This window comes from Misgurnus anguillicaudatus, chromosome 5 (assembly GCF_027580225.2).
Source record: "Misgurnus anguillicaudatus chromosome 5, ASM2758022v2, whole genome shotgun sequence".
NCBI lineage: Eukaryota > Metazoa > Chordata > Actinopteri > Cypriniformes > Cobitidae > Misgurnus > Misgurnus anguillicaudatus.
The window spans coordinates 7,201,834-7,227,717 of record NC_073341.2 but is presented as its reverse complement, the minus strand read 5'-3'; the positions used below and the strand labels follow the sequence as shown (position 1 = coordinate 7,227,717).

The window sequence follows — 25,884 nt, the reverse complement described above, 5'->3', positions numbered from 1 at the left end:
AACATTCAAAACTTTTTTTTCATATTAATCATTCTTGTATTTTTAAAGTGAAACCTTGTTATCAATAAAGCTCCAGTCAACTTCTGGGACCGCTGCTTATGACTAGTATGGTCACCCTGTTTTGTTCTTAATGGTCACTGTAAATATGAAAACATTTTCTTGCTTTGTATATTATCCAAAAGGCTAGATAATAGTTTTTGATCAGAATCACATTTGTGTTTGATATGCTAATATGTAACATTGTGTTGTCCTCTGTGTTTCATGCTCCTGGCCTTTTCACTCTTCTTGGGTACTGTGTCTCTGTAGCTGGCAGCTCTGCAGCAGAGCTCCCTCCTAAGGAAAGTCAAGAGGACCTTGCCCAGCCCTCCACCAGAGGAGACACTGCCTATGGTTGCCCCTAACCTGTCCCAAATGTTTATGCCCTCTTTGTCTTCCTTTAAGGGTGGTTCCCGCTTAGCAGCAAAGACCAGTCTGTTGAAGGACCTGACCCATGAGCTGAAGGCTGTAGAGCAAGAATCTACAAAGCTACGCAAACAACAGGCTGAGTTAGAGGAGGAGGAAAAAGAAATTGATGCCAAGCTTAGATACTTGGAGCTAGGCATTACACAACGAAAAGAAACATTAGTGAAAGAGAGAGAAAGGAGGGAGATAGCATATCTACGCTGCATGGGTGACTCACGAGACTATATGTCAGACTCTGAGCTCAACAACCTTCGCCTGACATCTGCAGCCACATCCTTTGAGGGCAACGGGTTATTGACCAGACCCAGCACAGCACCCTTGAGCCAGTTTACTTGTGAGCTAAACACTGCTGCCCAGTTTCCCCCCACATCGTCCTTCATGTCATACCAGTACCCACAAAGTCTACTTACTGCACCTACCCCACAAGCATCTACATTGCCAAGCACAGCTTTCAATCAACCTCCCTATCCATCAGTCACCCAAGCCCAAGCTTTTCCCCAGCCCACTCCCTTGCAGACGTATCCAACCCTATCATATCAGGTCCAAGGGACCTTTCCTTCCCAGGGCTTCCCACTAAGCCAACCTCCATATCCAACAGACACTTTGATGCCACATCCAACACAGCCAAGCCATCCAGGGTTCCAGCCTACCTTACCACCTATGGGTGGAACGACTTATCCAAGCCACAGTGCACCTTATCCAAGCCAGGCACCCCCCTACCCGGTCAGTCAAACAAGCACTTATCAGCCGCAGGCAGACACTCTCACTTTTCAGCAGAAGCCCCGTCAGACATCACTTGCTGACCTTGAACACAAGATGCCCACTAATTATGAGATTGTAAGCAACCCTACAGTAACAATAACTGCCCAAGATACAAGTTACAGCCAGTCTGGGTTGGGTCCACCCTATTGCCAATACAGCACAGCTGTGTCAAGCACTTATGGTCCCTACTCATCTGTTTCAGCATCCTCTGCTTATGGACCATACACAACAATCTCATCCAGTAGTTATGGGCAGTACACAACAACTATTGCAAATACATATGGATATACAGTAACTACAGCTAGTTCCTATGGACAATACAGTACTGCTGCTACCAACACATATGGGCAGGCAGCAATATCTGACCACATGCATTCAATGGACAGCCCCTCTGTGTATTCTAGTGAAGGCTTGTATGGATCTTCAAACCTAGAGCAGAATGTCTCAAGAAACTATGTCTTAATTGATGACATATGTGAACTGACTAAAGAGGGCATGGGCACTGCTCCAGACTCACATCGCAGTGAGGGTCATGGGCGCTACGGGACAGATGGACTTCACAGTCGCGGGGGGAGCTCATGTGGCAGACCAGAGGATGAACGTGATGCAGATCTGTACGACCAGCACCATGGCAGGGGTAAGAGCACCGGCAGCTACCAAGCACAAGGGACAAATACGCATAGCCGTGTAGTGGGAAGCAGTAGCATGGGTGGGGGATCATTATATTACTATGATGACTACAGACACTCAGCACCTACACGGGCAGCCCAGAGGCACAAGTACCTGTGCCCTCCAGCCGTCATGTCTTCCAGAAGGAGCAAACATCGTAAACAAAGCATTGAGCAAAAGATATCAAAGTTTTCCCCAATTGAGGAGGCTCATGATGTAGAGGCTGATCTGGCCTCATACACCATGAGCACCTCTACAACCAGTGGTTATGGCTCAGGTTCACAGTACCATAAACTTCAGGATGACGTCTATGGGCTACGAAGTGCCTACAGTCAACAGTGGGGAAACTACAATGATGAGTGCCTCTATGGTTATGGCAGGTCCCGTTCAGCGGGTTATGGCATGGACAAAATCTCATCCTGTGAGAAGAGATACAACAGCAGATCATATGAAGGGGGCAATAAAAACCGGTCATATCACAGCAACCATGGCCACAGTGTGCACCCGTCTTCTCACTCTCAATATTCAGAAAAGGAGAGCTCCCACCTCATGACAAAGCTCATGGGTGTTGGGAGGGCTTTCAACTATCCATCAAATTCATATGGTTCAAGTCACTCGCTTCCTGATGTTCAGGACCATATTCGAGACCTTCCTCGGACCCATGTCTATGAACCAGATGATATGTATATAATTGACGATATGCATTGTGCTGTTTCTGACAGCGAAGGTAATTGGGAGCTGAATGCCAGCTTCAGTGCCCACTTTATACATCCCCCACCCACCCAGAAAAAGAGAGTGATTAGCAGAAGTAAAGAAGTGAAAACCAAGTGCATGCCCATGTTTTGTCTGCAAGCAGCTTACAATTCTTGACAAAACTGACTGTCAATGCTGTGCTCATGGCAAAATCTGCATGAGTTGTTGTGTTGTCTCGTATTTGTTTCCTTTCCCAAAGCACTTCATTAAATGGTTTTGACTTCCAAACTTTTTATTAAGCTGCATTTCTTATTTGATAATTGTTTATGTGCTATACATTGTGTTAAAATGTGGTGCATGTATTTCTTTAAGTTCTGGCATTTTTTTCTTTTTCTTTTGCATGGCCTCAGTGTGCAATCTTCTTTTGCCATCGGACATCGAAATTGATTGTGATCTGCTTTTGGTTTCCAAAGCATACCATCTCGGACAAGAGGAGACGGACTGGTTTGAGAAGCCACGTGAGGTTCGTAGTTCTCGTCACTATGGCAGCAATGGTCATTCTGGCAGGCGTGGCCATGTCAAGCACACATACCATGACTACGATGAGCCGCCGGAAGATCTTTGGCCACAAAATGATTATGGCCATACCCGTCACATGTCTTCTCGAGAGTATCGCCAACACGGAAGTGGAAGTTCTGGTAGGCACTCCTCACGCCACTCAGATGAGCCTCGTTCCTCTCGATCTTCACGTTCCTCAAAGGATCCATCCATGCGGAATGATTCCCGCTCCCTGTCATCTTCAGGGAGGAGGGGAGAGTCTCGCTCTCAGGGCTACCACTCCTCAGATTACTCCCGTGATCCCTCAGGCCAGCACCATAGCTCTCGCTCTGGAAAACAGTCCTCCCACCATCAAGGGTCCTCCAGTAGAAAGCAACAGGAACACATCTCATCTTCTAGACAGCCAGGAACTGTTGGGCCTACACAGAAGGGTTCTACTGGACCTTCAAGTTCAAGCAGACAACCTGGCTCACAGCCATCCATTGATGGACAGCAGGGTCAGCGGACACAGCTTCCTCAGTCGGCACAGACATCAGCTACCAGGCCAGGACTGCAGACATCTTCCACAGGTTCAACACAACCACAGCTAGTACAAGCCCAGCAACTGCAATCTAAACCTGTCCAGCCTGGGCCAATGGCTCGGCAACCCACCGCAGCAGCACAGACAACTTCCACTGCAGTAAGTCAATCTTGTAATTTAATTAGTCATTCATAAATTTTCCTTAAACTGAAATTTTTTTGTATTTTTTCTGTAAAAATATTCTTAGACCTTGACCGCATAAAATGTAAAATAGTTTAATGGTTAATTTGTTGCTCTTTTAACAATGTCACAAGAACTATTTTATATTTTAACACAGTACATAAACAGAAAACCATTATTCCTTTTAAGGCCATAATGTCCTTTAACTCTTTCGCCGCCATTGACGAGATATCTCGTCAATCAAGAGAAAACGCTTCCCTGCCAATGACAAGTATTTCCGGCTTTCCGCAATACCGCTATTATCCACCAGGTGGATAGTTTTAGACCCGGAAGTATTGCCCTATGCCAATCGGCTGCATGTCCGTGTCTGTTTTAAAGATCGCTCTGAATGGGATCTCTATGAAAAGTCCGTCACAAAAATGGAATCATCTCAGCTTTTTGCTCAAAATGTGGTGTTTTTGCAGAAATCTACCCATATTCAAAAGCTGATTACAAAATAACTACTGAAGGTAGGATGAAACGTTTTTTTTTTGTTTGTTTGAAAGCAGAGGGTCTGTTCTTTCATTTGGTATATTGTATGTTCATATATCCAAAGAAGAACATTTTCTGGAAGGCACCAAACTTTTGTGAAAATCATGAAAAACGCTGGCAACTTTTTTTTTAAAACGCTGGCGGCGAAAAAGTTAAGTGTTTTAAGTGTTTAATTTTTTTTAATTGACTTTGCTTGCTGAAACAGCACAAATATTTAAAGAGGTTAAAATATTATGTCCACTTTTACAATATGCAGTATCGATATTAATATCAATATACAGTTGCCGTTAGGATTATTCAGCCCCGGAGATAATAATAATTTAGAAGTTTATGCTTTAATAAGCTACAGAGTATATGCAAAAATTGCATATATAACAGCTTAGTGGCAAATAAAAAGTGATAATGTCAATATAAAATGTAATGTTTTAGAATTTTGAGAGATTTTTTGTAATACAGCTATGTCATGATTATTCAACTCCTATTTAAACACTTTTAAGTCCCTTATTTGTATGGTATGGTACAAAATTGTGTTAAAACAGAGTTTAGCCTTTGGGAACTCTATAACAAAACTAGAGATAGAATGTTTTTTATCAATGAAACATTGGAGTTTTATGAATTTTTAAAATAAAAGATAAAACGCAGAAACAATGCAGATTTTTTACAGCTTTCTTTGCTCATATTTAACAAGGGGGACAATATTTTCGTCCACAACTGTACATACATTTAGCCCATAGATGTGCTACAGTGGAGTAGTCAATATGGCCAGGTACAAAAAAACCCTTACAAAAGCTATAAAGAATGTTTCAGGCTACATACCATACTATAAGCCGCACCCGAGTATAAGCCACATCATTCAAAAATGCGCCATTAAGACGAAATAATATATATAAGTCACAGTGGACTATACGTCGTATTTCTTTAAAAAATTATTTCTCAAAATTCAAGCCGAAGAACAGACATGTAATCTGAAAAGTCACGTTATTCAACTAAACAATAGCAGACAGAACAGCAGGCTGAATAGATGTCTGTACGTTAAAGTAATATTATCAGTTATTTAACAGTAAACCATAGCATACAGAACTTACCTGGAAGGTTGAATAGGCTAAATAAACCGAACAAGCCAACTAGCGTAAAGTTCGCATACTCGTCATTCCACATTACTGAATTCATTGAATTATATAAATACAGCAGCAGCATATGGCGGACTTTCGCGGCTGTAGAGGGTAATGTTGTCTCTTGCCTCATAAATGTCAAAATTAATTCATACTGACTTACAAGGCGCATCTGACTGTAAGACGTGGCACCAGCCAAGTTATGAAAAAATAACGCGGCTTATAGAACGAAAAATATGGTAGTAACCATTGATCCCTGAAAAGGGAATGAGATGCTGAGTCGCAGAAGACATGTCATAAGCGGGTGATGTAGGAACAAGAAAGCTATAAAAATCACAATCACGTAACTTCTCTGGATTGGTTCCACATCTGTGAAATGATCTGCCGGTTGTGACAAGATCTGCTGTATTCTGTAGCCATGTTTAACTCTTTCCCCGCCAGCGTTTTTATAAAAGTTTCCAGCCAGTGCCTGCATTTTTTTATTTTCACAAAAGTTTAATAAAAGAACATACCCTTAACAGTGTTTTAAAAATGTTTCATCCTATCTTCATTTGTTCTCTTTTTATCACATCCCAAACATGGGTAGGTTTCTTTAAAATTGTCAGCAAAAAGCTGAGATAATTGCATTTTTGTAAAAGACTTTTGTTAGAGATCAAGAGAGTTTTTAGTGTTTTTGGATCAGTGGATCCTTTAGTGTTTTATAAGGCGGGTAAAGCGTCACCTAGTGGATAAGAGCGGAAATATAGATTGTTGTAAAAACTCATCATTGGCAGGGAAGCACTTTCTCTTAACTGACGAGATAACTCATTAATGGCTGCTAAATGACTAAATGTAAATGTAAAAGTGCATCCAGTGAAACCGGCTTTAGCTTAAATGTGCTAAAGCAAGGCATGACAGAGATGGAGGGAGATGCAGCATCTTCTTCCCTTCTCAGGGAACAATGGTTACATGGCTAGGGAACTAGCACTGCATCGCCGAACCTATGGGAATGATGTATCAAAGCACCATGCTACCAAGTGCTTCTCTGTGTGAAGCCATCACGTACAGCTAAGACATGAGTACCTGGGTCCCAGGTGTAGCACCCACATCTAACTCATAGAACCAAACAAATGTGAGCGTAGACGACCAACTTGCCATATTACAGACATCCTGAACTGAAGCCCCTAGCCACAAGGCCCTAGAGGCTGCCATATCCCAAGTGGAATGAGCTCTGATGCAATCGGTAAAGGTGGACCTGTTTCTGATTCTTAAATGGAGGGGGACAGAAAGTTGGCAAAACAATGGGCCATGACATATTAGTCATTACCTTAGGCACATAACCAGGCCTCGGGCACAAAAAAGGATTAACCATCCCATGTGCAAATTCCAGGCAAGTTGGGAAATCTGACAGGGCCTGAAGGTCATCCACTCTCTTCAAAGATGTGATCGCCAACAGAAATATTGTCTTCAGTTCCACAAACTTGACTGGAACCGTCTCAATGGGCTCAAACGTCATTTCAACTTTTATCTTGGCAAGAGATGAGTTGCTACAACTTATAAAATATAGTTGAAAAAAGTCAACTTCATTTTATAAGTTTTAAATTTATTTGTAATTGTACCAGTCGGGCAGTTAACTGGGTCATACAGGTGCTCACTGCACCAAAAATTAAAGACTTTCCCTTTAAGGCATAAAGCTTTAAAGAGGGTGGAGGGTGCTCTGGAGTAAAGAATGGTCTCCACAACCTCTGCCTATTAAAACCTCCTCCCGAAGAGCTCCAACACCTTGGGGTAGAGTCTCCACTCTCCAGGCCTCAGCCCCTGTCTTGACAGGACGTCTGCTCTTTGATTTAGACACCTGGGAATATATACTGCTCTGAGCGAGAGCAGCTTTCCCTGTGCCCACAGGAGAATCTGGTGTGGCAACTTTTACTGTGTGCGCAAGCACAAGGCCTCTGCAAATAGATGTTTCAGAATGGAATAGACTGTCAGTATCTCTAGGCAATCTATGTGCCAACTGAGCTGATACACTTAAATAGATTATGACCTACATGGCCTCCCATAACCATTCTCCAGCCTGTGAAGGATCTGTCAAATGCCTGACGTGACAACACTTAGCCCCAAAACAGACATTTTGGAAAAGAAACCATGGTTTCTTCCTTAATACTAAAACATGTTTGTGTGTGACCTTGATGTAAATCAGAATGGATTCTATATGAGCAGGAGACAACCGAGCCTGCATTTTCATTGAATTTCATACTACACCCAGAAAAGAGGTCCTCTGTGCAGTGATGCAAAACGTGACATATGGGTGGGCATGGATTAAGTCGAGGTGGGCCTCAATCTATTGGTGTCCAAAATCAAAGCAGTTGTCCTGAATCCAGGGCTGGGTTTCCCGAAACCTTCTTAACGCTTCATCGTTCTTACGTTACACTGTACCTTATCATATATGTGCATGTGTACATCACTTTTGAATAAGAAACGATAACAAGTCTATAAAATTTGTTTCCTGATTGGTTCCTACCCCATCAATCAAAACTTTGCTGGATAGGCATTGGCTGGCTTCATTTTGGCTTCATCTAGTCAAAGCAAAGGTGCGCAAAATGACACCTCGCTTACCCAATGTGCACTTCCAGGACAATTTAAGTTCTGAAATCTTATCTGATTGGACACTGGGAGTGTAACATGATGACACTGAGCCCCTAATACCAGCCCATGGGAAAGGAACCATGGTTTCTTCCATAATGTCAAGGCATGATGACATTGCACGTGACCATGATCATAAGAAACAGGTTGCTCTTCAGGGAAAACACTCTGCTTTGGAGAAAACTCATTTTGGATGCTGCTGCCATCAGCTCTAACAGCCTCTCAAGTTGTTTTACAGTGTGTGACCAGCCTAGCTTCATACTTTTCTTTGCATTTAGCCTCAACCCCACCTCTCTTATATAGGCAAGCACAGCATCTTGATGCTGCACCGCCATCTGTTCTGACTGGGCAAATATTATTCATTTGTCTATATATAATTCAGCACATGGATGTCCTGGAGTTGCAACAAATGCAACAGTCTGCATCCACATATCCTGTGAAGGTGTGTGGTGACAGTCCAAAGGGTAAATATAGGGTTGTAATCATACATAGGAGTAACAATTCAGTACAAACCTTGGGGGATTGTGGTTCGTACAGGTTCACTAAAAATACCAAATGCTAAAGTTCTTTTCATTTATTTTGAACAAACAGTAGTGCAAATTACAGTTTGTTCCATCTAGAGACATTTGGTCCTCCTCTGAGATACAACATACAAGCCTGATTTAGAGGTTGTTTACACCTGATATTAAGATGTGTTAAGTGGACGATTACTTCCGGTTTTCTTAAAAAAATTGCATTATACTCCTGGGGAGTAGGTAAGGGGGACTATCGCGCTTGGGCATGGTTTGGTTGAGTTAGGTATTATATAAGTGCGGCCTAAAGCTTGGTTTAGGGATTATTTTGTAGATTTAAATTAATTTACAAAATTGATTTAAATATCATTGAAAAGATTTAGTGGACTTAAAAGCAGTGGTAAAGCAATAACCAAAGAAAATCAGTGCACTGAAAGCTTTATCAAGCAAGGAATGGGGCAATATGGCAGTAGAGAGCTTCTAAGCATTTACAGGCAGGGTTTAGTGGAGGTTATACAGAATAAATTATTCTTTACAAAATTTGACTTTTGGGGCGTTGAATGATCTTGAATCTCAGGTGTGCCCAGTATGTGTCTGTAAAGTTTCAGCTCAAAATACTCAAAAATACTAGTCAAAATATTGTCCAAATTGCAAAACATGCTGTTTTCATGTGTGTCATTCCTTGCTTCCTTACCAACAAGTTGTTCATAATTTATGCATACTGGGCACACTTTTTCAGTTAAAATAGATTTCATTTCTGTGAATACAGTCTAAGATAACAGTATAACAAATGTTTTTTCTGATGTTGTGACAGGATTGGTGTTGCCACATCTAAACATTAATGGCCTTTTAGATCATGCATCTTGACTGAGTGTTTTTTATTCATAAGAACATTTTGACGCGAAAATAACAAGATTTGTCAATTGAAAAATAAATGCCACTGTTTGAGATTTATGTTAATTTACACAAAAAGGAACAGCTGTGAGATCTAAATACTAAAGACTACCATTCTCTTTTTTGTCAACAGACTAAGCCAGAGCCTGTCACTGCTATTGGAGCAAAAGCAGCTCAGATTCAACCTGGCAAAACAACCCAGCCCCCTCTCACAGGGATCGGTAACTGTGTTAAACTTACACCACACCAGTAGGGGCCCCTCACTATAAATTTAGGTGGGGCAGATCAGAGTCCTGCTTTTACATATCAAAAATTAGCCTATGTGTCTTGTGTCTTAGTCATCTACTCTGTTATTTTTATAATCAAAAATAGCTAACATGAAAAAACTGTAAATATATGATGAACATAACAATACAAACTTACTTTATCCGAGCGCAGCTCCACAGTGCGCTCCATTTCATTTTTATACAGTCTGGTATTTTTGCACCTCGATCGTGCTCCTTATCACCTTTTCAAAAACACTCTCAACATAAAAAAGTAATCTGCAGACGATGATCCACAATGGAGATTATATTTAACCTCTGGAGAGGTTTCTCAGCAGCTCTATGCTACCAAAACAAAACATTCGGGTGCGCAGACTGTGCACGCATGTCTCTGCATGTGTAAGCAGAAGTACATTTTACTGACATAAGTAAAATCCTTGTAATCATTTCCTGATTGGTTACTACCCCCATCAATCAAAACTTTGCTGGATAGGCATTGGCTGGCTTCATTTTGGCTTCATCTAGTCAAAGCGAAGGTGCGCAAAATGACACCTCGCTTACCCAATGTGCACTTCCAGTACAATTTAAGTTCTCAAATCTTATCTGATTGGACAAAACATAAAATAATGCAGAATATTTATTGGAACAGTCTAACGCAGCAGAAAGAGATGCATTTTCACTGATCGTAAAAACATGATCGTAAGCGTGCATGTAAACAAAGGAGGATCTTGCAGGATTTTTACCTATTTTTCATTGTTTTGAATTAAAATGTGAGATGCATTTTGAAGGGTGGAACCTTACATATGTCAGAAATAATCGGAACCATATGGCCAGATATGTGAGTACCGAAATTTATACAATATTAATATGCGGTCCGTCTGCATTTCATTTAATCCTTTTCACTCCAGTGTATTGATGGCAAAAACAAAAATGCAAAGTTTATGATTGATTATTGAATATTTTATGTAAAACAAAGTACAGAAACAGATAGACGGACACATCGATCTTGTCGAATCAGGTACTCAAGGTCCGTCATCTGATGTAATTTGTGTATACACAAATAGACCTATTAATGAAAAGGGAACAAGAAAAAAATACAACCTACCTACACAACCCCTGCTGTGCTCCTAAGTCTCGTCTAAATGCTTTCTAAGAGAAGACGTTCCCAGCTTCCAGCTATCAACGACAAAGCTTTATGCAACTCCTGCAATGCTCGCTCCAACTAGGCTACGAGAAGCCTAGGTGGTTACGTGATGGGTCAAACGTCATATGTTGCGCGTGAAATTGTAATTTAGACATACAAATATTGCACATATTTTCATTTGCGCTACTACCCACCCGCACAGAGTTAATTATCCGCCCGCATCCCCGTCCGTGAAGTTTAGGAATGTCACAATCCACCCGTTTTAGACACTTTTATGCGGAGTACCCGGCCTGTTGCAGGACTCTGGAGCAGATTTTAGGTCATATATCGTAGGCTGCACCACTAACCTATGATTAACTGCTAGTGGTATAAGTTTTAGATTTAAATTACTGAACACATGCAGAACACTGAGCAGAGGTCTAGTGTCTCTCGTAATTCAGCCTGACGGGGGTCCTCTAATGCTGATTAATTTAGTTTGAGCCTTGTCGATAAGTGCACCCACGCACACATCCATTCGTCCCCATTGAAAAGTATGAAAAAGTAAGCATGGGTTTTATGATACGTGACACCTAGGTTACCAGACTACATACAATTGCCACAACTACGGCTGTCTATGGGTTTATCTCTACAGTCATTTAACCAACTTTACCTACATGAGGCAAAAGGACATGAAAGTCAATCCTAACCAAAATGTATGGATGAAAGTGTGTTTGTCAGCTAAAATACCACCCAGAGAAAAGCCACTCACCTATGTCGGCCCATCATTACTCTGGCCTGCAGCATGGGATGTCCAAGCTCGACACAGAGCAGACGTGATTTCGGTTTTCTGACAATAAAAGCCCAATAAATGGCTTGTTGAATCAGTGAATTCTGGTTGTATTGCAGGTGATTAACTGAAAAAACTCAGTAACCACATGTGCATTACAGTTACCACAGACTTTTCATTATTATATTAGTAGATTAGTAAGTAGATTATTGTTGCATTTACTCGTTTAGTTTGCAGTAGTTTTCTTTTTGTATCATGCAAACAAGTTTTTGGTGTTTTGTGTCATTTAGGTTCCAAAGCAGTTCCACGGCCTGCTGGAATAGGAAGTGCAGCTGCAGGTCAGCCGGGTGTGGAGGGAGAGAGCGTGTTGTCGAAAATTTTGCCTGGAGGGGCTGCAGAGCAGGCTGGCAAACTAGGAGAGGGTAAGCAAAGAATATAGGGAATAGGAACTGCCAATGAACACTTGATTTAATATTATATAATTATAATTAATTTCCGATTAAATAGAAATTCATATTTTGGACCAAGAATAAAAATTAAAGCTTTACTGTGTAATATGCATTTTTTACACATCTAATTTTTGTTAGAAATGAACAGAATTGTATTTCTGTGCATAAAAATCTGTATTCAGTTTGATAAGCCTGTATTAGCTAAGAACCTTCCAAATCATGTACATTTTAGAAAATATTACTTTTTATACAAGAGGGTGCTAAGTTAAGGCAATGTCAGCTGACTGCCTAGGGGTCGGAAAAAACTCATAGTAGAAAAACCCTGTGGGAAAAGTCCCAGGGAGAAAAAAAATCTTGAGGCAGAGCCAGCTAATTCTATAGAGGATATACTATATAATAGGTACTATTTTATAAAATTTTATGGGAATTAAAACATTTAAAATAATATATATATATATATATATATATATATATATATATATATATATATATATATATATATATATATATATATATATATATATATATATATATATATATATATATATATACACATACACAGTATATATACACACAAATAAGTAGATTAAATGTGGCGGCCGGTGGTCGTGGGCAGACATCGGCTGGGCATCACGATGATGGAACGCCAGTAGATCAGTGATGTGATAATCTTCACATCAGCATGAAATGGGTTTGTTTGTCTCATTGCCTCGGTGTCATACAGTATTGTGGTTTACAATCCACTCGGTTTCAGACAGGCTAACTATTGCGGCATAAGTATTTTACTCAGACGAGTTATGTGAATGCTTTGTTCCGTACACGCTAGTCTCGCGTAGCCAGACCTTCAATACTGAAGGTCTGGTGTTTTTCGCTGCTTTTTCTGGACAAAGCCCGCCCACGAGCTGTTTGACCGACATGTCAAACAACCAATCACAGTTTGTTTCATCTAAACAGAGGTGATCCAGGTATGTTTAACTAGGAAGAGACCCAGAACATGCCTCTGTTGGCCAGGCCAGGTCATGGATAAGTGTAAGGAGAACTGATGGATGGATGGATGACCATGACAGTAACTCTAGAAAAAGAGAAGGCACCCCAGCACCTGTTCTTTCTCAGACAGATATCACCAGACATCATTGCAACTACTGCCCTAAAGTGATCCCATTTGATCTGACGTTTGCAATGGTTTAAAATGATTACATTTGTCAATCAAATTTAAAAAGAAGATACAAAATGTTAATGCCAATATTTTTATTTTTATTTGTTTCATTGTGTCATGTTACTGTGACAAAACAGCCATCACTGGATTTGGCAAGAAGTTCAGCTCCTTGTGGTGAGGAAGACCAAACTCAAGGTGGGTACAGTTGCTTTTTAATGCCTATTGGACTAATTGAATGCAATGCCTTTGAAACTCACAGTTTCTGTATGTGCATGTATGTACAGTATATTGTCCAGCATACAGATTAAAGTGTATATATTTATGTAATAAATATACAAATATAATGCAAATGAACAAAAAGTTACTACATTGAATAAAAAGTAAATTATTAAACAAAACGATTCCAAGAATAAGTTGTATTGATTTTTGTATTGATTCATCTTATTCTTCTGTAGAACACATGTAGGGTTAATGATACGTCTGCACAAGGTTAAGGAATTGTAAAGTTTTATGTCAGTATGAATGATCTAGGGTTACGGCTTCTTGATCAGTTCCTGTTCACTTCTCGTTTAAGAGTCATAAAGGGGATTATGATTGTCAGTAGTTTGGCCAATATTCTTCTCTCTCAGATTCACTTCAGTGACAGAATCGCTTTCCTAATGAGTTTATTAAGCCCGTTGATATCTTTAATATCAGTGCCTTAGCACCCGGAAGTATAGATAAAATAATTAATACTTAATGGTAAACGAACTTGGCTTGCTTGAGCCACAAGTAACAGAACTGCCAACCTGGTCTCACAAATTTCCGTGGCATAGTCATGGAATTTTTTGCTCATTTTTCCGTGGCATTCTCAAGGATCTCTGCATTTTTCTGTGGCCCTGCCACGGACTTTCTTTTCCGTGGCATTTTCACGGATTGGTTACTTAACTGTTTGTCCTATTTTCTTACCATTGTGGCTTCGGTTTAGGGTTAGATTTACATAAAATGACATTCCTACCCAAACCTAACTCTAACCCTAACGGTAGGCGACAATTGTTTAAAGTTTAAAAAATATAAAAGAATACATCAGAAAAAATAGTATAAACAAATACTTAAAGTGACATACTAACACAAGCACCAGATCTAACCCTAAACCGAGGCGACAGTGGTTTGAAAATAGGAAAATGTAGTTGAGTAACCAATCCGTGAGAATGCCACAGAAAAATGAAATTTGTGAGGAACTTTGTGAGATCATGATTGACACAAGACTGAATATTTAGGTTCCTACCAAACCTACATTTAGAGCTTTAATTAAAATGTAGCCTTAACCCTTAAGAGATCCTATGGACATTTTGTGCCATTTAGATTTTTAAATCATCTTGACTGTGATGATTGAATATTGCCAAATATTTCCAGAGGTTAATCATTTTTGATAAATTTTATAATTTTGGTTTCAGTTTTTTAAATAAGCTTACAACCCGGTGGCTACTTGTCCACAACTCGGTACTCGGTCATGACCTGGTGGTTAGGGACTTTTGTTCTTGATGGCTTCAGTTTTATCAGTCCAGTCAAGTCTGTCATCTGTGTGTGACCAACTCACTCTTTCCTTGTCATTTCAGGTTGTCTAAAAAGGACGTTGAAAGACTTTGCACTGGAAAAACCTATGAAGTTTTTCTTTCATGTTTTAATTTAATGAAAAGACAGAGAGAGGGAGAGAAGCAATCTGTTTCTTCTGGTGAGAAAATATATACAAGTCCTTTGCGATTGAATTCAGCTCTTTTTTAATATGCTTTAAATTTTATGTAATTCAGCTGAAAGAGTAACAAAACTCCAGAGCTTGTGGATTTGAATTTGAAAACGTATACAATAAATATTCACACTTGTAAGTAAAATTTACACTCGCAGCTTACTGTATGTGTAAACCTGTAAAAAAATCTTTAAAAAGTTGAGATTTGCACTTGACAATGTACAGTTTTCAAGGTCGTCTAGTGGAAATTGTCTTCATTGACAATATACAGTAAAGTGAAGGAAACATGGTTTATTTTTAATATTTTATTAATGATAAATGAAAACATACCATCATAAGAGGGCAGTGTTGCTCTGCTGTGAGACATCATCAAACCCCGCCTTGTGCACAAGTTAGTGTTGCGAGAGTTTCTAAATAACTGTGTGTATGCACTGTAAAAATACTTTGCTGCCTTAGGATTCTTTGTTGAATCGACTTGGATTCGCAAGTCATTTCAACTTACTATTATTTTTATTGACTAGAGCTGAGTTGTTATAACTACATGTAAGTTGTTATAACTTATAAAATTAAGTTGACTTTTCTCAACTATATTTTATAAGTTGTGACAACTCATCTCTGTTGACATGACTTGTAAATCTGATTTGATTTAACAAAAAATTAAGGCAGCAAAGTGTTTTTTACAGTGTGCAGTATACATTAACAGTACAAGTAGAAATAAAAGTCAAAGCACAGTGATTTAAAGCTGCAGTGACGGACAAACTCTCAAGTTTTGCTTTTCTTTTACATTCATAGTCAACTCAGATACTATAAAGTAATGCCTAAACAGTATACTTATCCAAATAGTAATTCAATTGCAACAGTCTTCTCATACTCATACGTAATTTGAACCATTACTCACACAAAACAAATGGATCTGTTGTTTTTGTGTTAAGCCATTCAGAAGTGGAATCACAGAACTCCAGCAGCTCAGGCCTGCATGATGTCAAGACTTCACTGTTTCTTCTGGAATCCAGACTGTAAGGAACTTTACAATTACATTACATCCCAGCAATGGTTTGCATTTTTAATTTGATCTTATTAATAACACCTCCACCTACAATGCTACAGTAAAGAACACATTTTTGTCCAAGCACATTTTACAAAACACAAACCACATTTATCTTAATCACTTTTGTATATAATCATTTATAAGTGAATCATACACACCAAATCATACCTGTCAACATTGGGATTTGAAAATAAAGGGAATTTCCCAACCCCAACATTACCCCCCCCCCCCACACACACACCAATTCCTTCTTTCAGAAAAGAGTAGTTTATCTTTTCATGATATGAATTAAATGTAAGTTAATTGCAATGCCAAACCACCTGACATCAAAACCATTGCCATTAATATGACATTTAATATGAGTCATTCACTACAACCACCAAGTGACCAATCCACTAAATGGTCCCGACCCACAGTTTGAAAGACGTTGCAATCCTTAATGCCTAAGGAGCGTATTTGTAAGCTTGACCCGAGTGATTGATTTTACATGACAGTGAAGCACAAATAGCAGTGTTTCCACACTGCCGCTTATCGTGCACCTTCCTCAGGATGCAACTTTTTGTTTTATTGGCGGGTGTCGTTTAAGTGAGATGTTACAGTTTATAGACCATTTTACAGTCCACATGATCAAATAGTTGCGCGCACATTTTGGCAATGTAAGTGGTGTTGTTCCCCATTGGTTCTAAAGTGTTAGCAACTCAGAGAGTTTATCAAAACGGTTTCCCAGCATCAAAATGTCTGGTTGTTGCGTTTACCGTTGCACTAATATTTGTATATTTTTATTATATATCTTATATTTATATTATATATTTGGCCATCCGCTAACGTCTTCTGTCCACTTCACTATAGTACACGGATCTGGTAGCCCGATGCCATTTGGTAAAGTCAACCTTTTAAAATAACTTTCTGTGTCTGTGTTGCTTAATCCTGCTCCCGTAGCTTGCTGATTCTCCCCCTACTTCCGTTGCCAAAATGCGCACCCATACATTGCTACGTCATCATTGTGTACAAACAGTAAAAGGGTCTGTACTATAAAATACAGGTTTGACAGGTATGCCTTAGGGCTTATTCGCAAACACCGGAAGTCGCTAACCGCGGCCATATTGTTGACATGACATCTGTCCTACCCATAGCCGCACGTAGATTTGAGTCGAGGGGAGCAGTAGCCTAATGCCTTAATCTCGTCTGTATTAAGAGAAGATAAGCTTGATTATTGTGGAACCATATCAAATAGACCCAATAGCCTTAAGTAAAGATCCGTCCTTATTGCCAGCTGTAACTTATCCGGATATTTATAACTATATCGTTCATACAGTATCCGCATTCATCAAACAAGCACTGAAGGGCCGTTCACATTATAACGATAACTATATCATCGTCCACATCACCAAACAATACGTCTATGCTAATTCGCTCACGGCACTCGCGCAAATCACTTGCCTTTAATATTGCTTGTAATAAAAACTTTTGCAGATGTCCTCAACACGCTGCGTTTTGCGTAACTCTAAACAGTGAATCTAATAGTTTGTGTAATCTCTTACCTTTTGGCATAACAGTTAGTTAATGTAATAAATTAAAAAGCATTATGTAGTCAATTTTCACAGCAACTGCAGGTAATCTTGTATTATAGACCTCAGCAATGAGTTTCACTGTCATGTTAAGTGCTCGTGCACTTGAAGTTCAAATAGATTTTAATGCTATCAATGGTTTATCCTTCATCAGGTGGGAAAAATCGCTCAGAAAGTGATCCCAATGATGTCGTTCATTGTATCTGTATCGTTATAGTTTTGGTGTGAGCTCCGCTATTCTGTTTAATATAAAATGATTTTCAAAACTATATTTTTTATAGTTATCGATCGTTATAATGTGAAAGGCCCTTAATTCCCTACCTAGTATCAATGCCAGACCTATTATTATGTTCGTTATTAATACTTATTTAATAACAGTCTCAATTTATGGCAGCTTATTTGAAAGAGCAGTTTCAGCCACTGCTTACAGCTAACCATATGTGATCAAATTATGGGGACAGACTTTGCTGTGAGCATTTATCCCTAACGTTACCTGGGGTAAAATGATGGGGACAGACTTTGCTGTTGGGAGTCTCTCCTTCGCTGGTTCAACTCCTCTGTCTCCTTCATGTTTTCTGACAGTCGGTATCGCATAAAAACTAATTCTGGGGTTCTTTTGCTGTTGTTAGAACAGCCGTGTATTACACCACACACCATCGCGCGGTTTAAAAAAAATTACACCGATAATACCATGCATAATACCAGACTGACAGTTCTATGTCAACAATATGGCCACCGCGAACATTGATGACGTAGATCGAATAACCCCTATACAGGAGTGTATTAGAGTTACACAGACTTTCTGTTACAGGTAAAACGGGACAAAAATGTTTTACCTCCCAATGAAAATTCCTTATTAAATCCCCATGAGAAAGATGTGATGCTATAGAACCAGTAAAAATGTGTGACCATTAAACAAGAACTGTTGATCGGGGCAGCAGGGTCAGACTGATGTGTGTGTCATCCTGCAGGTACAATAAAATCTTTATGTTGATATATAATGGCCATGACTTAATATAATTATGCATAGACTGTATACTGTATGCATGATTGATTGAGCTATTTATTCAAACCCTCTTTTGTGCTTCATTTATTTATGTGTTAAAGTGAATCCTAATGAACATATAACCAGAACATCTCCTTATTTGTTCCACAGAAGAAATACAGGTCTGAAAAGACAAGAGGGTAAGTAAATACTGTAATGACAGAGTTGCATGCTTGAATTAAATGTTATTTTAGGTCCTGCGTTAAAATAAGTTTTGAGTATCTGGCTTACAAACAATGTAATGTATTATTATTATTATTATTATTAGTTCATTAGTCTAATATTCAAATTTTTGAAATTCATATATTTTCTAAACATATACGCGTTTTGTTTGGTGGTTATTTATATTGGAGCACATATGAGTTCTTGATAGAATAAGATGTTATGCTGTGACTAGTCTTTTGCTGGGGTCATTAAAACCTTTGTTAAATATCTACACTGCAAAAAAAAATGCAGCATAAAGCTGGCAGACTAACACTGCTCACGAGAAGCTGCTCTAATTCTGAAGGAATAGATCTCTGCGTGTCAGTTGGTTGGGCGAAGGCACCACAGCGAGGCTCGCGAGTGTTTCCACCTCTTTCTTTTCACTCTCTTTTATTTGAGTGTGTGCGTTCTCCTCCCTGTGTGCTTCATCAACTACACAGCTAAAAGAGTGATTTCCCCTAAAAGAGCTGCAGTTGAACTTGCGTCTTTTTAAAGACAGCTGTTCACTGCTCACGGGCGTTAAGCGTCTTTTTAAAGATGTCTTTTCGTCCGTGTTCGACTCCTGGATGCGGCAAGTACATGGGTCCTCGCGATGGACACGATCGTTGTCTCTCATGTCTGGGTCTCCAGCATGCTGAGGCGGCTTTCGTGGGAGGGACATGCTCCGCTTGCGAGAGCCTGACTCTTGCGGATCTGCGGGGTCGTGTGGCGTTTCTCCGGGAACGCCGCCCTCCGTTGCTGATCACCGCCAAGAAGGCGATTGTGATGCTACGGAGAGACGACCTCCGCCTCACGGTGCTGAACCAGCTGGTTCGTCCAGCGGCTCTCAGCCACCGGATCCGCAACCATCTGAGGTTCCGATGGAGACGGAGAGCGCGCGTTCTGCGTTGCTTTCTGCATCCGTTGGACCTCCCGAGGATTCCCTGTCTGTCGTAACATCGGAGGGGGGGCCGTCATTTTCGGACGTTGATCCGGATCCTCTCCCTCCTTCGGGAAGGGTTGCGGTTCCTGATCTCGACCCGGAGATGACGGCTATGCTCGCTCGGGCTGCGGAGACGGTCGGGTTGGAGTGGAGAGCTCCTCCCCCTCCCGTACCGTCCCGCCTAGACGATTGGTACTTTGGGGCTGCACGGGCAGTCTTCCCCACCGGTACCTTTCTTTCCCGAGGTGCATGATGAGCTGACTCGGACGTGGAAAACCCCGTTTTCCTCCCGGAACCGTCCGTATCAGCCATCACCCCTCACCTCCCTCGATGGGGGGGCCGCTAAAGGGTATGCCGGTATCCCGACAGTGGAGCGTTCGGTAGCGATGCAGTTGTGTCCTGCCGGCGTCTCCTACTGGAAGGACCGTCCTGCCCTTCCCTCACGGGCCTGCAGGCATTCGTCAGCTCTGACGGAGTCTGCATACCAGGCCTGTGGGGAGGCGGCCTCAGCCATACATGCCATGGCTTTGTTGCAGGTTCATCAGGCTAAGGCTCTGAAGGATCTGCACGAGGGAGGTCACGATTCGGCGGTCTTTAAAGACCTGCGTGCGGCTACGGATCTGGCGCTACGTGCGACCAAGACCACCGCACAAGCCGTCGGTCGTGCTATGTCCACCCTGGTGGTCCAGGAGCGCCACCTCTGGCTGTGCCTTGCGGACATGCGGGATGCCGACAAAACCCGGCTTCTAAACGCCCCGGTGTCCCAGGCCGGCCTGTTCGGCGAGGCGGTGGAAGACTTCGCACAACAGGTCTCCGCCACCCAGAAGCAGACTGAGGCTCTGGCTAACATCATGCCGCGTCGGAAGAGACCAGCACCTGCCCCGTCGGAGGAGGACCGGGTGGGGAATCTTTGGTTTTCATTAATTTCCGTTCCGCCGGCTTTTCAGCCGGCACCCACAAAACCACAAAAAGAGCGAATTCCTCTTCCTCCTCCAGGTCATCAGAGGCAGTCGGGTGTGACGGATGGGCTCATAACCCTACGTTCTCCCCCTCCTCTCTCGCCAACGGATGTGTTAAGCGCACCGAGATATCTTCATCAGAGTCTTCCCCGCGCAGCCATCCATCAGCGGAGTCAGGTGAGTGCTCATTCTCACAATACACATGTCAACGCAGCCCAAGAGAGCGCGTCATCGAGCACCGCCGTTCCGCTCGCCGCGGGTACTACGATTGTGCCGTTAATTCCCCTCGCCCGGTATCTGGAAGCTTGGCAGCAACTTCCCAGTCCGTCGCCCTGGCTTTTACGCACGATCCGTCTTGGCTATGCGATACAATTCGCCCGGCGACCTCCCAAATTTACAGGCATCCGTTTCACTATAGTGAAACCCGCCGATGCGCACGTACTACGTGCAGAGATTGCTGTCTTATTGGCGAAAGACGCGATTCAGCCGGTTCCTCCAGTCGAGATGAGGTCAGGGTTTTACAGCCCTTACTTTATCGTACCCAAGAAAAGCGGCGGGTTGCGACCGATCCTGGATCTGCGCGTTCTGAATCGAGCACTTCACAAGATGCCGTTCAAAATGCTTACGCAGAAAACCATATTTCAATGCATTCGCCCACAGGATTGGTTTGCAGCAATCGACCTGAAGGACGCGTACTTTCATGTCTCAATCCTTCCCCGGCACAGGCCGTTTCTCCGCTTTGCGTTCGAGGGAAAAGCATATCAGTACAAAGTCTTACCGTTCGGGCTCTCTCTCTCTCCCCGCGTCTTCACAAAAGTGGCAGAGGGCGCTTTAAAACCTCTCAGAGAGAGCGGTGTTCGCATCTTGGCATATCTCGACGATTGGCTCATTATAGCACAGTCGCGTCAAATGCTTTGCACTCATCTAGATCGGGTGCTCAAACACCTCGCCCGTCTCGGTCTTCAGGTCAACCGAGAGAAGAGCAAACTGTGCCCTACACAGAAGATCTCTTTTCTCGGCATGGAATTGGATTCGGTCAATCTTACAGCACGCCTCACGGAGGCGCGCGTTCAGTCGATTCTGGCTTGCTTGAATACGTTTTCGGGCAAGACTGCGGTCCCTCTGAAACAATTTCAGAAATTACTGGGGCATATGGCTGCAGCCGCGGCTGTAACGCCGCTCGGTTTGCTGCATATGAGACCGCTTCAGCATTGGCTTCACGACCGAGTCCCGAGGAGAGCGTGGCTAACCGGCTTTCACCGTGTCACGATCACACCGAAATGCCGTCTCACTTTCACCCCGTGGTCAGACCCAGCGTTTCTCAGGGCGGGGGTGCCACTGAGACAGGTCTCCAGACATGCAATAGTATGCACAGATGCCTCCAACATGGACATCACCCCAGCTGCATTGGCACATAAATTGCCGAGAACTGTGGGCTGTATATCTTGCGCTCGTCCGCTTCAGCAGCGAGTTGAGAGGCAAAGATGTATTAGTTCGCACAGACAACATTGCGACTGTTGCGTATATCAATCGCCAAGGCGGAGTGCGCTCTCGTCACATGTCGCATCTCGCCCGCCATCTCCTCTTTTGGAGTCAGAAGAATCTGAGGTCTCTTCGTGCCATTCACATCCCGGGGTCGCTCAACGCAGCGGCAGACGCGCTTTCCCGAGCAGCGCGCCCCGGCGAATGGCGACTCCACCCTCAATCGGTCCAGCTGATTTGGAGACGTTTCGGCAGAGCGCAGATAGATCTGTTTGCATCTCCAGAAACAACCCACTGTCGCCTATTTTATTCATTGAACGAGGGATCACTCGGCGTGGATGCATTGGCGCACAGCTGGCCGAGAGGTCTTCGCAAATACGCATTTCCCCCAGTGCGCCTCATTGCACAGACATTGTGCAAAGTCAGGGAGGACGAGGAGAAAATTCTTTTAGTTGCTCCATATTGGGCCACCAGGAGTTGGTTTCCAGAGCTCACTCTCCTCGCGACAGCCCCTCCCTGGAGGATTCCCCTGAGGAGGGACCTTCTGTCTCAAGAAGGGGGCACATTATGGCACCCCCGTCCCGATCTGTGGAACCTCCATGTGTGGTCTCTGGACGGGGCGCGGAGGTTGTAGGTGATTTACCCCCGGCGGTATCTAACACCATCGCTGCAGCGCGAGCGCCGTCTACGAGACAGGCGTATACGCTGAAATGGAACCTGTTTGTTGTTTGGTGTACAACCCCAAAACAGAAAAAGTTGGGACACAGTAGAAATTGTGAGTAAAAAAGGAATGGACTAATTTACAAATCTCATAAACTTATATTTTATTCACAATAGAGTATAGATAACAAATCAAATGTTGAAAGTGACACATTTTGAAATGTCATGCCAAATATTGGCTCATTTTGGATTTCATGAGAGCTACACATTCCAATAAAAGTTGGAACAGGTAGCAATAAGAGGCCAGAAAAGTTAAATGTACATATAAGGAACAGCTGGAGGAGGACCAATGTTTAGGAATAGGAATGTTGTCCTATTCTTGTCTAATGCAGACTTCTAGTTGATCAACTGTCTTAGGTCTTCTTTGTCGCATGTTCCTCTTTATGATGCACCAAATGTTTTCTGTGGGGGAAAGATCTGGACTGCAGGCTGGCCATTTCAGTGTCCGGATCCTTCTACCAAGCTGTCATGATGTTGTACTTGATGCAGTATGTGGTCTGGCATTGTCATGTTGAAAAATGCAAGGTCTTCCCTGAAAGAGACGACGTCTGAATGGGATCATATGTATCTAGAACTTGGATAAACCTTTCAGCATTGATGGTGCCTTTCCAGATGTGTAAGCTGCCCATGCCACACGCACTCATACAACCCCAAACCACCAGAGATGCAGGCTTCTGAACTGAGCGCTAATAACAACTTGGGTTGTCATTGTCCTCTTTATTCCAGATGAAATGGCGTCCCAGTTTTCCAAAAAGAACTTCAAATTTTGTTTCGTTGGACCACAGAACAGTTTTCCACTTTGCCAAAGTCCATTTTAAATGAGCCTTGCACAGGGAAAACACCTGGGCTTCTGGATCATATTTAGATATGGCTTCTTTTTTGACCTATAGAGTTTTAGCTGGCAACAGCGAATGACACGGTGGATTGTGTTCACTGACAATGTTTTCTGGAAGTATTCCAGAGCCCATGTTATGATTTCCATTACAGTAGCATTCCTGTATGTGATGCAGTGCTGTCTAAGGGGCCGAAGATCACCGGCATCCGGTATGGTTTTCGCTTCTTGACCCTTACGCACAGAGATTGTTCCAGATTCTCTGAATCTTTGGATGATATTATGCACTGTAGATGATGATAACATCAATCTCTTTGCAATTTTTCTCTTAGAAACTCAGAAAACTATTTTTCGCTGCAGCATTGGGGGAATTGGTGATTCTCTGTCCATCTTGACCTCTGAGAGACACTGCCACTCTGAGAGGCTCTTTTTATACCCAATCATGTTGCCAATTGACCTAATAAGTTGCAAATTGGTCTTTCAACTGTTCCTTATATGTACATTAAAATTTTCTGGCCTCTTATTGCTACCTGTCCCAACTTTTTTTGGAATGTGTAGCTCTCATGAAATCCAAAATAAGCCAATATTTGGCATGACATTTCAAAATATCTCACTTTCAACATTTGATATGTTATCTATATTCTACTGTGAATAAAATATAAGTTTATGAGATTTGTAAATTATTCCATTACTTTTTTACTCACAATTTCTGCAGTATCCCAACTTTTTCTGTTTTGGGGTTGTACTTCTCAACGAGAGGACCCCCGAGAATGCCCGATCAGTATTGTGCTTTCATATCTCCAGCACCGCTTGGAGAAGAGGCTGTCACCATCTACTATTAAAGTAGATATCGCGGCAATATCCGCGCATCACGCACCCATAGACGGTAGATCTGTGGGTCAGCACGATCTGGTCATTAGGTTTTTAAGAGGTGCACGGAGGCTCAATCCTTCGCGTCCTCCCTCTATTCCTCCTTGGGACCTGTCCATGGTGCTGAACGCTCTCAGGGACTGCCCGTTCGAGCCTCTGCAGACGGTGAGTGTCAAGTTTCTCACTATGAAAACTTTGATGCTCCTCGCACTGGCTTCTATTAAGAGGATAGGGGATCTTCATGCATTTTCGGTCAACGATTCGTGCCTTCAGTTCGGGCCGGCTGAATCCAGCGTTACACGGAGACCCCGGCCGGGCTACGTGCCTAAAGGTCCCACCACTCCCTTTAGGGATCAAGTGGTGAACTTACAAGCTCTGCCTTTGGAAGAGGCAGACCCAGCTATGGCTTTGTTATGTCCTGTACGTGCACTACGTGTGTATTTGAATCGCACTCAAAGCTTTCGGACCTCAGAGCAGCTCTTTGTCTGTTACGGTGGTCAGCAGAAAGGGAGAGCTGTCACTAAACAGAGGATGTCTCACTGGATTGTAGACACAATCGCCCTGGCTTATGAGAAACAGGGCATTCCCTGCCCTTTTGGTTTGAGAGCCCATTCAACCAGAAGCGTGGCTTCATCTTGGGCTTTGGCTCGTGGTTCCTCGCTTTCAGATATTTGTAGAGCTGCTGGCTGGGCGACACCTAATACGTTCACTAGATTCTACAGTGTTCGTGTTGAGCCGGTGTCCTCTCGAGTTCTCTCGTCAGATCAGTGAGAACATCGAGGAACGGCTCCTGTGTCGGTTTGGAGCCTTTCTTTGTGGCTGCGCAGAAACCGCACCAGTATGGAAGGCCATTAAGGCAAAAACATTACAAAAAATGTTTTTTGTCTTTTTCCACCGCTTGGCGGCCGATGTTGCGGAGCATCGGCTGCCAGCCTCTCAGTGGATGTATTCTTGACTATCTGGGTGAGGCTAGCGCCCACATTGCGCCCCCTAGTGGTTTCTTTGTGAGTATTTCCGTGGAAAGTTTATGATTTACCACGTTTCCCTTAGCGGAGTTCCTCTAGTGTTGCTAAGAGAGTGTATTTTTTAGAGACTTCGTGTCTTTTTTTCTATCACCTTAGTGGTAGACCCCTAGAGGGTTTTTCTTCCGCAGCGATCTTAGTCCCGCCTGACGAGTTCGCTTCCCAGTTCGCCTAGTCACTATCGTGGGTTAAG

General features: G+C 42.4%; 1 protein-coding gene across 5 annotated transcripts in view; it reads left to right on the top strand.

The window, feature by feature from the left end:
- Positions 1-25,884, top strand: part of bsna (bassoon presynaptic cytomatrix protein a) — a 70,582-nt gene that overhangs the window by 40,564 nt on the left and 4,134 nt on the right. For 3 of the 5 annotated variants that reach the window (XM_055168126.2, XM_055168125.2, XM_055168128.2), the window contains 8 exons: positions 307-2,620; positions 3,060-3,823; positions 9,649-9,736; positions 11,979-12,110; positions 13,431-13,488; positions 14,892-15,007; positions 15,952-16,035; positions 18,792-18,820. In XM_055168126.2, the coding sequence (XP_055024101.2) occupies positions 307-2,620; positions 3,060-3,823; positions 9,649-9,736; positions 11,979-12,110; positions 13,431-13,471 (3,339 nt within the window). In that variant the 3' untranslated portion in view covers positions 13,472-13,488; positions 14,892-15,007; positions 15,952-16,035; positions 18,792-18,820. The remainder of the gene's footprint in view (positions 1-306; positions 2,621-3,059; positions 3,824-9,648; positions 9,737-11,978; positions 12,111-13,430; positions 13,489-14,891; positions 15,008-15,951; positions 16,036-18,791; positions 18,821-25,884) is intronic. The other 2 variants (XM_055168127.2, XM_055168129.2) reach the window with 2 other exon arrangements.